The 13,207-nt window shown below is 34.6% G+C and overlaps 1 protein-coding gene across 3 annotated transcripts in view; it reads left to right on the top strand.

The window, feature by feature from the left end:
• The window catches only part of DNAJC13 (DnaJ heat shock protein family (Hsp40) member C13), a 119,418-nt gene that overhangs the window by 51,698 nt on the left and 54,513 nt on the right, over positions 1 to 13,207 (top strand). For 2 of the 3 annotated variants that reach the window (XR_004031282.1, XM_030816826.1), the window contains exons 21-30: positions 1,027 to 1,041; positions 1,619 to 1,701; positions 3,417 to 3,570; positions 6,230 to 6,333; positions 6,424 to 6,583; positions 7,654 to 7,716; positions 8,800 to 8,901; positions 10,661 to 10,765; positions 11,830 to 12,032; positions 13,044 to 13,128. Coding sequence is in view for 2 of the 3 variants with exons in the window: in XM_030816826.1 (XP_030672686.1) it covers positions 1,027 to 1,041; positions 1,619 to 1,701; positions 3,417 to 3,570; positions 6,230 to 6,333; positions 6,424 to 6,583; positions 7,654 to 7,716; positions 8,800 to 8,901; positions 10,661 to 10,765; positions 11,830 to 12,032; positions 13,044 to 13,128 (1,074 nt within the window). In the remaining variant the exon portion in view is untranslated. The remainder of the gene's footprint in view (positions 1 to 1,026; positions 1,042 to 1,618; positions 1,702 to 3,416; positions 3,571 to 6,229; positions 6,334 to 6,423; positions 6,584 to 7,653; positions 7,717 to 8,799; positions 8,902 to 10,660; positions 10,766 to 11,829; positions 12,033 to 13,043; positions 13,129 to 13,207) is intronic. The other variant, XM_003265225.2, reaches the window with a different exon arrangement.

Genomic DNA, 13,207 nt, shown 5'->3' with positions numbered 1-13,207 from the left:
GACTATTTTATTGATAGAAACACTAACATCAAAGTTTGGAATGATCTTATGCTATAGTTAGAGTCTGAAAACTAATCATTGTCAAGATTAACTGGCGATTCTTGAAACAATCTGCATTTCTTATATAATCAATGTTTATGAAGTCAGTTCCATTTGCAGCTGATGCTCTGTGCTGGATTAGTAGTAACCTTTGGCTAATGTATAAGGTTGCTTTTTCTTTGTTATTTTCAGTTTAGGGATTTGTTTAGCTAGTTAGAGCTGTTAGCCTGAGTCTCCAATTCAGTCACTTAGTTTATGGAGAGTTTTTTGTCCTTTTTCTGTATAGCATTTACATTTTTATTACTCTAGACTGCCAGCCTTTTGTCCTGGCGGGGAGGAGGGATTGAAGAAAGTACTTCTTAATTAGAAAGTTGAAGAAAAGATTTGTCATTAAACCAAATTTTGAATTATTTATATACTTTATTCAAGCCACTTTGCATTAGTTTTCATGATAGTGCACAGAATTAAAATTTGTAGGAAACATTTTCTTATATAACTTATAGGGTTTATATTTCAAATAATATTTTTTAAAATTTATTTTACCTTTTTTCTTCCTATGTCATCTAGTCTGTGGGTTTTTTGCACTTTAATGAAATTACAGACTTCCATGTTTTAATCTATACCACTTTCTACTTTTTGTTTCTATCACAATGAGGATTAGAGTTTTCATATCTGATACATATATATATGGGTTTCATTCGGAGCAGAGATTCTTAACCTCTGGTCCATGTACAGATCTTCTCTTCCAGTTGCAACCTTAAGTATATGCCTATCTCTGAAAGAGGGACCATAGTTTTCTTTGAATTCTCAAAGGGTTTATGACTGCCTAAAATTTGAGTCATAGGCTTAGAGAGGCAGGTGCACCTGTTTTAGTCTTAAAGTGAAGATAATTTTATATTGATGTGTAATAGATACAATTTAGCAGATCTAGGCTCATTCTCTTTTTATTTTCTTTAATTTTTTTTTCCTTTTTACGATTAAATTCAGGACAAAAACAATATGGTGAGTGTAAGTTCCTGCTACGTGTGTGAAATGCATTAAGCTGCCTGGCATGTGGAGTCATCTTCGATATTCTCTGTTTAATAAATTCAAGTCTTACTTCACATGTGTTTGAATGTGTAGACACATTTCCTCTCCATTAGCTATTTCAATTTGTACTTGCTCCTCTTGGCTTTGGTTGGTAGCACTTTAACAACCTGTAATCTTTTGCATTTATTGTTGTCCCAAGGCTTTTGTGTTAACTGCATGTAAATGTTTGAAACAAGTCACTGTTTTTGACTAGTATAAATTTTATTAATCACTGTAAACTTTAACAAAATTTGGTGTTGAAACAGCTTTAGACTACATGGAAAATACTTGAGTAACACTATACAAATATATGCTGTCAAATTATATGTGCTATAATTTAATATCCTATATTTATATTCATGTTTTAGAGATTTTATTTATTCCGTTAACTTTTGTTTCTGTCACAATTTGATGAAAGAAATGTTTCTCATCACTTATAAATTGATGATCTTCTGACTAAGCCTATTTGGTAGCCCCAGATTGAGCACTATGAAGTTTTTTTCTATTCCAGAATATAAATCAGAAGCCGGTAGTTCTTCGGAAGAGAAGACAAAGAATAAAAATAGAAGCAAATTGGGATCTCTTCTATTATAGGTAAACTTTAGGTCTCTTTTCCAATAAAGATTAAATTTAATATTGCCATGAGAGGCATCATGACACGTTTTTCTTCCCTGAAACTGTTGCTTTATGCCACATGTATTTTTATGCCATCAAGTTCAGGAACTATAACTGTTAAGATTGGGATGACTAGAGATGCTTCTAAAATTAAGGCTTTTCATAGAGTGATAGTCTGAGGAACTAAAATTACATTAAAGACTTTATTAAGGCTTAGAGATGATTACTTTAAAAATACTGTATTACACGCTTAGAAATAATTGCATACGTCCTAGTTGGAAATGGAGTCTTAAAAGAGGCAGATGATAACATAAGACTTGTGAGAAATGAGTGTCCAAGTTAGCTGTTAGGAGGAGCTTCCCTCCTGTCAAATGTGGTAACCTCTTCCCTCTTCTTATCTACTAATCTCACCTTTACCCTGCACCCCCTTCCCGATCACACGCACGCACGCACACACACACACACACACACACGACAGGGAAACTCATTTTGGGGCGTTTGCAAAGCTTGTGTAAGATAACTCACAGTACTCACTCTGGAAACTGACATATCAATTATACCTTGGCCAATAAAGAAAAATATGTCCTTTGAAAACTCCCCCACACTGCTTTTAAAGTATACAGTATGTATATAGTATATCCTTAAGTATATGCCTTGGATTTCTCTCTCAGTTGTGTTGCGCCCCATAGAACTTCCTTGGAACTCTGAAATGAGACTTTCTAGGAGGATTGCAGACTTCAAAGTAAGCATATGTGAAGCCCATTCATCCCCAGTTAGACTTGTGCCCAAATGTTTTACAACAGTTACTCCAAGCATATGAGGAAGATACTTTGAAAATGCTCAGTCATAGCTTGGCAGTTTGCAGTATTCTTTCTTGGGTAGTCTGTAAAGTCCTAACATATATAGATTGTTGCTGATTCCACCTTACTCTTTACCCAGATTCCACCTGACTCTTTACCCAGAAGTCCAGCAATTCTTATCTCCCCAACCTAAAGTTTTGTATCTGACAAGAGAATTTTTTTTTTTTTTGAGATGGAGTGTCACCCTGTCGCCCAGGCTGGAGTGCAATGGCGCGATCTTGGCTCACTGCAACCTCTGCCTCCCGAGTTCAAGCGACTCTGCAGCCTCAGCCTCACAAGTAGCTGGGATTACAGGCGTGTGCCACCACACCCAGCTAATTTTTTGTATTTTTAGTAGAGACAGGGTTTCACCATTTTGGCCAGGGTGATCTCGAACTCCTAACCTCGTGATCCGCCTGCCTCAGTCTCCCAAAGTGCTGAGATTACAGGTGGGAGCCACCGTGCCTGGCCAATAGAATTGTTTTCTAACTGGAATTTGTATTAGCAATAAACATTGAAGTTGAAATATCAGGTTTTTTTTTTTTTTTAATTCACACAGATTTGTTTCATAGCTTAGGTTCCTTTTTTTCTCAACTTTTTATTACGAAAACTTTCAAACATACAAAAGGTAAAAGAATTTTGCAGTGAGTATCTGTATACGTACCACCAAGATTCTGTCATTAATGTTTTACTCTACTTCCTTTACACAGATTTTATTTTCTTTACTTACATTTGCTAAAGTCTATTCCCTTTTTTTTTTTTTTTTTTGCTTATTATAAGGTCAGTAAGGGATATTTATAGATTTTTTAAAATGCTTAGTGCATCCTGCTATTTCCTGATTATATGTATGTCTAGGTTTGGTCAAGACCATGCCAGGTCAAACCTTATTTGGAATTTCAAAACACGAGAAGAACTGAAAGATACTCTTGAATCTGAAATGAGAGCGTTTAATATTGACAGAGAACTTGGAAGTGCTAATGTGATCTCCTGGAACCACCATGAGTTTGAGGTAAAGTTTGATTTTTCCAGTATGTTAATCTTAAAAAATAAAGCATGTACTATTTGGGGAGTGATTTTTTTAAAAAAAATTTGTACTTACATATCTTGTCTTTACCTTTCCCCCTTTAATGTTATGTAGGCAATACTAGAAAACTTTAATCTTTGTATCAGACAAAAATAATTAGCTTTGTACCTGAGAATCATGTAAGAATTTTAATAAATTTGATTCTATGCATTCCAAATCTATTCTTTCCTTTTTTCTTTTTTTTCCATTTCTGGGACCTTCGAGTTCTTTTTTCATTGAAACATACCCTGTTTGCCTTGTTCCTTGTAACTTGTTTGATTTTTTTTGTGTTAATTGATTCTGAATGTGACCATATTTTGCTGTTCTATTAAAATACCGATGTGACGAGCAGGAAAAACAAGAAAGATGGTGGTAGTAGGTAATTTTATATGTGTGGGTGTATATATAATTGAAGTATATTATAAACATATACAATTTAAACTATTATAGCTTTAAATTTGAACATGTGAGTGATCCTGCGGGCTTTGATCTTTAACCCAGTTGCGTTTCCATATTCCATTTGGATATGCTCATTCTTTTCTTAGCAAAATGAAAAACTCATCTTTACTTTGTTTTGGGAGTCTGTATTCTGCTAGATTTTCTCCTTTTTCACTGTCTACTTCTCAAGTCTTCTTTACTCATTTTGCTTCATCTTGCTGACCACTAAATGTTGGCTGGCTCCCAAAGTTTCAGTTCTTTGACCTCGTTCATTTTTATTCGTTGCCTCACTGAAATCATTAAGTTTCATGACTTTAAATGTTTTTATTTTATTTTATTTTTTATTTTTCTGAGATATGACCTTGCTTTATTGCGTAGGCTAGACTGCAGTGGTGCCATCTTGGCTCACTGCAGCCTCTGCCTCATTGGCTCAAACAATCCTTCCACCTTAGCCTCCCTAGTAGGTGGGACCAGAGGCTTGCACCACCATGCCTAGCTAATTTTTGTATTTTTTATAGAGACGAGGTTTCACCATGTTGCCCAGTCCGGCTTTTTATTTGCTGATGGCTTCCAGATTCTTATCTCTTGCTTAGACTTTTAGCCCTAGACTTCATACTTCTGTCTCATAATTGGATATCTGATAAGTATCTAGAACTTTTCTCCAAAATTATACTCTTGTTCTTCCTCTGAGCCTACTTCTCTTACAGTCTTTATGATCTTAGATAATGACTACTCCGTATTTTCTAGTGAAAACCCTTGACATTATCTTTTATATCAAGTTTTTTAGCAAATTCCATACAGTGCACCTTCAAAATTTATTCAGACCTAGATTGCAACAATATCACTGCTTCTACTTTTGCCTCCCTGGAATCTGTTATCAACATAGCAGAGTTACCTTGTTAAATAGCAAGCACATCATTTCTGTGCTCAAACCCTTGGTGTTCTTGTGGTTTCCCATCTCAGTTAAAATCTGAGTCCTTAAAATGACTTACAAGCCAGCATCTGTGTAACAATGCTAAGCACTGTTTCTTTTATCTCATCTCATGCTCCTCTCCTTCTCTCACACTCTGTTCAGCCAAACAGGCTCCTTAGAAAATACCAAATTCACGTTCTTGCCTCAAGGTCATCTTATTTGGTGTTTCCTCTGCTTAGAATAAGGGTTTTCCCTGGATAGCCTCATAACCTGTTTTCTCATCTTCAGATCTTTTGAATGTCGTTATCTGAGTGGGTCTTCCCTGGATACCTTGTTTAAAAATGCAGCCCCTTTTATACATACACACAGATTTACATATACCTTCTCTCTCCCTATCTCTGTTTCCTGCTTTATTTTACTCTGTAGTACTTACTGTCACCCAACTATCAAATATATTTCACTTTTTTATGGGCTTCACCTGTGAGCGCAGAAACCTTTGTTCAACTGCTGCGTCTCCAGTGCCTAGAATAGTACATGGCACACAGTATATGCTTAATAGAAATTGAATGAATTGAATGCTTAGACTTTATATAGAAAGTGAAATGAAGATATATATTTGATTTTATATAATTTATATTTTTAGAAATCTAGACTTCAGAAAAAGAATTTTGATCTGGGAATTCCTTTTTATAATTGCCTGAAATCTTTCCTTGAGACACACAGCCTGAGTGCAAGCATAGTGGTGCTGCCACAACTCCTGGTCTTTGACTTTGCCTTCATTTATCACCTCAATTTAGTAGCATGGGGTGATTTGACATAGAAGGAATTCTTTACGAAAATGTAAAAGGTAGTTGATGTGTTGGTTTTAAGTCTTGGCACATCGCCAGGGATAGAGATGCGGGATAGAGGGAAGACCTGAAGTAGTGTATGTGTGTTGAGCAAATTATGTGTGATGCAGGACCATCTACTCCTTGCTTTTTTATAGCAAACCCAGTAGGGAATAAAGCAGATTTTGTTCCTCGTTTTTTAATTGACACCACATAGTGCTGTGATAGTTTTTATCAGCAAGTCTTACATTTATAAAATTGGTATGTAATTCTCAGCATTTAGCTAAAATAGTCATGTTAACAATATTGAATTAACAGGTATTTTAAGAAATAAGTTCTGAACAGAAAGAATTATAAGAAACGATTATTAGAAATTGCCAGAATCTATTGTAAACTAAAATAGTGTAATTTGCTTTTGTTTATGAAGGTTAAATATGAGTGCCTGGCAGAGGAAATTAAAATAGGAGACTATTACCTGAGATTACTATTGGAGGAAGATGAGAATGAAGAAAGTGGATCAATTAAGAGATCGTGAGCTACTCTGTATATCCTGTTGCATTTGTTTTCACTGTTGGTTTCATGGTTATTTCTATTGTGAACTTTTTTTTTTTTTAAATCTAGGTATGAATTTTTCAATGAGCTTTATCATCGCTTCTTGCTCACCCCAAAAGTAAACATGAAGTGTTTATGTTTACAAGCCCTTGCTATTGTTTATGGCAGATGTCACGAAGAAATAGGACCTTTTACAGATACCAGATATATCATTGGAATGTTAGAGAGGGTAAGGTTATCATTTAAGGAAATTACTATTTGGTAGTGTCACTAGGTAATGTGTTAAATTTTAAAAACTAAATTTAAATTCTGTTTGATCACATTATTACTGTAACTTTCTGCATTCATTTTTCTGTAATTTATACTTATTTAAATCTGAGTTAGATGAATAGGAAAATGAATAATGGGTTAGAATTTGTCCATGTCACTTTCAGTTACTGTTTTCAAATGACTTTAGTTGACCTACTTGTCAGTCTTCAAGTATGGATGAGTTGGACAGGTGTATAAAAGAAATGGTGACTTGTAGAGTTGAATGTACCTTTGATTTTCCATTTTGGAAAAATCTTAATTGATGGTAGCATACTAAATTTAGAAGTGTGAAGATAGTAAAAACCTTTTAAAAGTACAATGCTACCCCTCCAAAAAAGAAACCTTGAGTTAGCACTTTACAAAAAATTTTATACAGTTTGTCAAATAAAAAAATTAGCGGACATGGTGGCATGTACCTGGTGGTTCACCTGGAAGTGGGAGGATCACTTGAGCCCAGGAAGTTGAGGCTGCAGCGAGCTGTGATCACACTCCAGCCTGGATGACAGAGCAAGGCCTTGTCTCAAAAAAAAATTTTTTTCTTTTAAGAATTTGTCATTTAACACTCGAACATGGTGGAGGGGACAAATTAATCAATTCATCATGCAGCTCATTTGATTGCTGCCTGTTTGTTGCAGTGTATATATTTTATACTTTATTTTGTGTTTACATTCCTTTTACTTCAAGTATCATTTGGACCAATTATTTCACTTACTTCAATTTTTACGTATCTCCTTAAAGCTATATATTAATTTGTTTGTTGACTTTAAAATGTCTGCCTTTCCAGGGAGATTAGACAAGTTATATAAAGAATGTAATTTTCAGAATTCATTAAGGAATTGCAATAATTGACAGATTTCTATGATTTTTCTCCTTAATGTTTATAAGATGGCATTACTTCTTGTGGGCTGTTGGTTGATTTTGTCTAGTAATAGAAATACCTTAATTTTTGTTTCTATTCACTTCTGACCAGATTCTCATTTATTTCAATAGTGCACAGATAAACTTGAACGAGATAGGTTGATTCTCTTCCTTAACAAGTTGATCCTTAATAAGGTACAGTAGTTTCACATTACATACATTGTTATTTCCAAGTCATATAAGTATGTAAGATAAACTCACAGTTTGAGTTGATTATCCAGGGAGTGTTCTTTTCTGTCTTCTCCTTTTTAGACAGAAAGTTCTGTGTGCTCTAATCTCCTGGAGGGAAGGTTTTTGTCAATATTCCCTGTATAGTCTGTCTTAATATTATGGGTGCAGAATGAATTAATGATAATAAAATTCTGAATGACAAATAATGGATGACTGTTAATACGTTAAAATGATTTTTAATAATAAAAATTAGCTTATTTTTCTTTAGGGACTCTTTGGGGTTAAATTTTAAGTAAAATATATGCTTGACATAAAATGGAAAGTCTTTATCAGTATACATTTTGTTGATAAAAAGAAATTGGAAGTTAGAAGATAAGTCATTTTACTCTATTTTCTTTTTAAAGACATTTTAATAGATTCTTGCTCATTTCAAACAAGAGGAATTCATAGATGTAATATAGAACATTAATTCACAATTTATGTTGAAGTGTAAGCGGATTTTCATTTCTTAAAACTTTGATACTAATACCAATTTGCGTAGTTTTATTGTTATAGTAAGTAATGCAAATGTTTTAAAACTGAAGTGTAATTATAAGTACAAAGAAATTTTAATTGAAGTTATAGTCTCTTCTAAGAAATTACCAGTTATTTTAAGTTTATGAAAACAAACTGGAACATTAAAAGATTTTTTAATATAGCAGACTTTATTTCTGATATAGAATAATCTGTTTATTAAAAAGACCTTGACAGAATAATTGTAAAACCAGAGGTTGTTTTTTCCTCAGAATATATTTAAGTAAAAATTCTTAAGTGATCTCTTTGTAATATAGTTTTGCCCTTTTAATCAATTGGAATTCAGTTTCCTTGAACACAAAATGCTGAAAAGACCAAGTAATACCAGTCGTATCAATTATTTCCAAAGATTCCAAACATTCTCTTCTTCGAGGACCTTGTAGGTGGTAGTACCTATTGGGAAAGGTACTATTGGGATAGGTTTTAGATTATGAAAAATGTTTAGATTACAAAAAAAATGTTTTCCTCTTCCAGAAAAATGTTAAGGATCTCATGGATTCAAATGGAATAAGAATCCTTGTGGACTTGCTTACCCTTGCACATCTCCATGTAAGCCGAGCTACAGTACCACTGCAAGTATGTATCCTTGTTTATGTTTTACAAACTTAACATTCTTTGAGTATAATTTTAGAGTCAAAGGAATCATAGAAATCTGAAAATATGTGGTCACACACTTATTTCTCCAGTAATTACAGTAGTACTAGTTCTCAGAGATTTCACACAGAAGATGTGAAACCACTGTAAGAACAATCCAAAATGGACAGTAACGATTGAGTTTTATTTTGTCAATTAAAGTAACTGTATCTCTAATATGGCTTATCTTGAGGCAGTGTGACTTTTAGGATATAAACTGAATTCATTAGATATGTAACTAGTACTTTTAACATTGGCAAGCAGTAAAAATATGCTTTGCCTTAAAGGAGTCTGGACACCTTATTGATACCAGCCAAGAGGACTGATACTTACCTTATAGAAGAATCTATCCTTAGCTCATTTGATTTTTTTGGTGTGTTAATTTCCTGATGTAAGGAGATGTGTCATGTTAGATTTCATGTGAATTGTGACCGAAAGTGCTATTCGAGTATTTAGTATATGGCGTATTCTGTTATATACCATTACAACAGGTACTGTTCTGGTACACATACAATACATTAACTTTTTGAATCCCCCCAACAGCCCTTTGAGGTGGTTACTATCCGCATTTTACAGATGAGGAAACTAAGGAACACAGAGGCTATCTTGCCCAAGGTCACCTGATAAGTGGCAGAGCTAGAATTAAGACCCAGAGGTCTATATGCTTATAACAACTTTGCTGTATCTCTCTATGTGAGTCTAACTGAAAGCTGATAATTATGGCAGTATTTAAAAACATGTTATTTCATTCTCAAGGAAGGTGATTGTAAGAAAAAGAACAGGCCGGACACGGTGGCTCACACCAGTAATCCCAGCACTTTGGGAGGCTGAGGCGGGAGGATCGCTTGAACTCAGGAGTTCAAGACCAGCCTAAGCAAATTAGCAAAACCTGTCTTGACAAAAACAAAAAGCCAGATGTGGCACACACCTGTAGTCCCAGCTACTTGAGGAGCTAAGGCAGGAGGATTGCATGAGCCTGGGAAGTCAGGGCTGCAGTGAGGCATTTTTGTGCCATTGCACTCCAGGCTGGGTAACAAAGTAAGACCCTGTCTCAAAAAAGAAAGACAAAGAACATAACCATGTTGTGATAAAATAACCCAACTACATAAAAATTTTAACCTAGATTCTTGTAAAACATTGATAGAGAACATTGTAAGAATTATTTGTAGTAAGGGTAATAGATACTAAATTGAGACTAAGTATGTAAAACCACTGAAAACTAACTTTGCTGTTAGCATTTTAATGCTTTGATCTCAGATACTTATTGGAACTCTTAGTTGGAGTGAGTTTTTCCCCCAAAAGAACTTTAATATTTTGAGCGTTGTGGCTTAAGATTAATGATACGTATCTATTTACGTAACTATTTGCAATATTCTTTGCTACTAAAATGTTAGTGTCCTGGGTATTTATCAATGACCATGGGGAATGTAGGTGTCACTGAATTTAGCTTAGATTGCTGAGTGTGAACTTAGGAAACCATTTACTTCAAATATATATTAATAAGGAAATAGTTTTTTTGGACTGTTAGGTTAGGCATTTTGTCCTAAACTCTTAAATCTTAAAATAGGGTCACTTAAAATTTCAGGTTAACTTTTAAAGGGATAGAAACCCCTCCAAAGTACTGCTGTGCAGCTTTGTTTTATGACAACTGGTCTTTTAGATTTCTGCCTTGGAAAATAATTTAAATCTTTTTCAAACTTAGAGCAATGTAATTGAAGCTGCTCCAGATATGAAAAGAGAGAGTGAAAAGGAATGGTATTTTGGCAACGCAGACAAAGAAAGGAGTGGCCCGTATGGATTTCATGAGGTATGTATCTTGGAGATACTTTTTGTGAAGGTCTCAGCATTTCTTATGCCCTCCTGCTTAGCACTTACAGAGGTGTGGAATATTTTAAAGCTGTCATTTAAATTCCTGTTATTAGCTCCAAGGGCCCTGCAACTCAGTTTCCACATGAAAAATGGCGAACCAAACATACATATAAAACTATGCCTTTAAACCTTGTTTAAAAGCTGTTGTTATGGAGGTAGCACTCAGGTTTTTAGTTATTTTTATGTAATAATTTCTGGCTGGGTGTAGTGGCTCACACCTGTAATTCCATCACTGTGGGAGGATCGCTTGAAGCCAGGAGTTCAAGACCAGCCTGGGCAACATAGCAAGAGACTATCTCTATTAAAATAAAAAATAATTAGCTAAGCATGGTGGTGCATGCCTATAGTCTCAGCTACTTGAGAGACTGAGGTGGGAGGATCGCTTGAGCCCAGGAGGTTGAGACTGCAGTAAGCCATGATCACACACCACTGCACTCCAGCCTGGGCAATGAATAGTGAGACCCTATCTCCAAAAAAGAAAAAAAAAAAAGCTATCTTAGTACTTATGTCAAACTATAATGTTTCTATATGGTATGAGTAAATAAGTTTTAATGTGTAGTCTAAAATTCATTGAAAATTATTCAGTCCAAGAACTAAGGACAGTTTTCCTCTTTATCTTAATACTTGATCCTGCCTCTGATCTTCAGCCTCCCAGGCTCATTTCGAATTGGGCAAAGATAGTTTTATGGAGAACCAACCGTTCTGCTCTAGTATAATTTGATTATTTAGCACTCCACCTGTCATTTTTACTCTTTCCAGTATTCTTTATACTCTGCAGGTTGGCCAAGTGGTGGTGGGTGGGTGTGTGTGTGTGTGTGTGTGTGTGTGTGTGTGTACCAAATTTGGGTTCCCAAAGGCCCATCAACAAACTTGTTTTTTCTAAAATAGTGTACTTGCATGTTTGTTTCATAATTTAGTATGTATTTACTATAAAGTAGAAAACATTAGTGAGGTTTTTCATTTTATTTTGTCTGTTTGTAATAATGCCTTCCATCCATTAAGATGCAAGAATTGTGGACCAAAGGAATGTTAAATGCAAAAACCAGATGCTGGGCTCAAGGCATGGATGGATGGCGACCACTTCAGTCCATACCCCAGCTTAAGTGGTGTCTCTTAGCCAGTGGACAGGCTGTCCTGAATGAAACTGACCTTGCTACCCTTATATTGAACATGTTGATCACAATGTGTGGATATTTTCCAAGCAGGTAAAATGTAATTGAATGTTTCCATGGATAATTGATATGCTTCCTTAGTAACATCATAGAATCGGTCTGGTGTTTTAAAACAAAGATGTCCTATTTATGGCCTTGGAGGAATGCTGCTTTGACGTTTGGAATTTTTTGAAACAGATATAAAGAATTTGCAAATTATATTAATAAAGTAGCTAAAAAAGCACCTTTCTCTGGAGGTTTCAAATAATGTTACAAAACTGAGACTTACAATAGTAACAATTTTATAATTTATGTGAATTGGTGTGAATGTTTTGATTTACACATACTGCAGTCCATAGACAATGGTAAATGCCAGCTGTTGATCTGACAGGCTAGCTATTTCTGCTATAGAAGGCAAGTGTAGGCCCACATCTTGCCCCACTTGACCAGCGAAGGTGAGAATTTGTTCTCCAAGTCATAAGTATAACACTTGCATGTAACTTTTTAATCTTTATGAAATACTTACATATAAATCATTTTGATTCATTACTGTACTAAAGATAGCTTGTGATGGAAATTACTGAGAAAGTGTAACATTTTAAAATACTTGAAGTTTTCATGGTTCCAGTTGGACTCAAAATTATACAGTTAGTATTTAGAAATAAGGTAGCATTAAAATTAAAGCTATACTTGGAAAATACCAAACATAGTTAAATCAAGGTTTAAATTTATGTAACAAAGTTTAATACGCCCTTTGGGGGAAAATATCCACTGACAGTGTGTTGGACAACACCAAGTTTAATCAATTAAATAATAAATAAGAGTCTTTGGCTCTTCTAGGGTACTGTTTTTCAAGGAAATCTTATGGAAGGAAATGAAGTCATATTAAGCAGCCAAATAGATTTAAACCAAAATACCTAATCATGTTCCCAGCTGTATGAGAGCTTAGTCTTCATTAACAAAAAAGTAAGGTAACCTGCTTCATGCCTAGTAGAATGTCATATGCTCTGAACATACAAATTTTAATAAATATATTAAATGTTGACGTGAGAAACTGTTTTCTAGGGATCAAGACAATGCCATCATTCGGCCTCTACCCAAAGTGAAAAGACTGCTATCAGATAGCACTTGCCTTCCCCATATTATTCAGGTGAGTTATATAATCAAACTAGGAGCAATTTTAAGAATCATTTTCTCTTAATTTTATTATCAGTACCAGTCTTTGTTTT

The sequence above is a fragment of the Nomascus leucogenys genome, chromosome 8, assembly GCF_006542625.1.
Source record: "Nomascus leucogenys isolate Asia chromosome 8, Asia_NLE_v1, whole genome shotgun sequence".
NCBI lineage: Eukaryota > Metazoa > Chordata > Mammalia > Primates > Hylobatidae > Nomascus > Nomascus leucogenys.
Note: the sequence above shows the minus strand (reverse complement) of the source record. Positions and strands in the feature narration are given on the sequence as shown.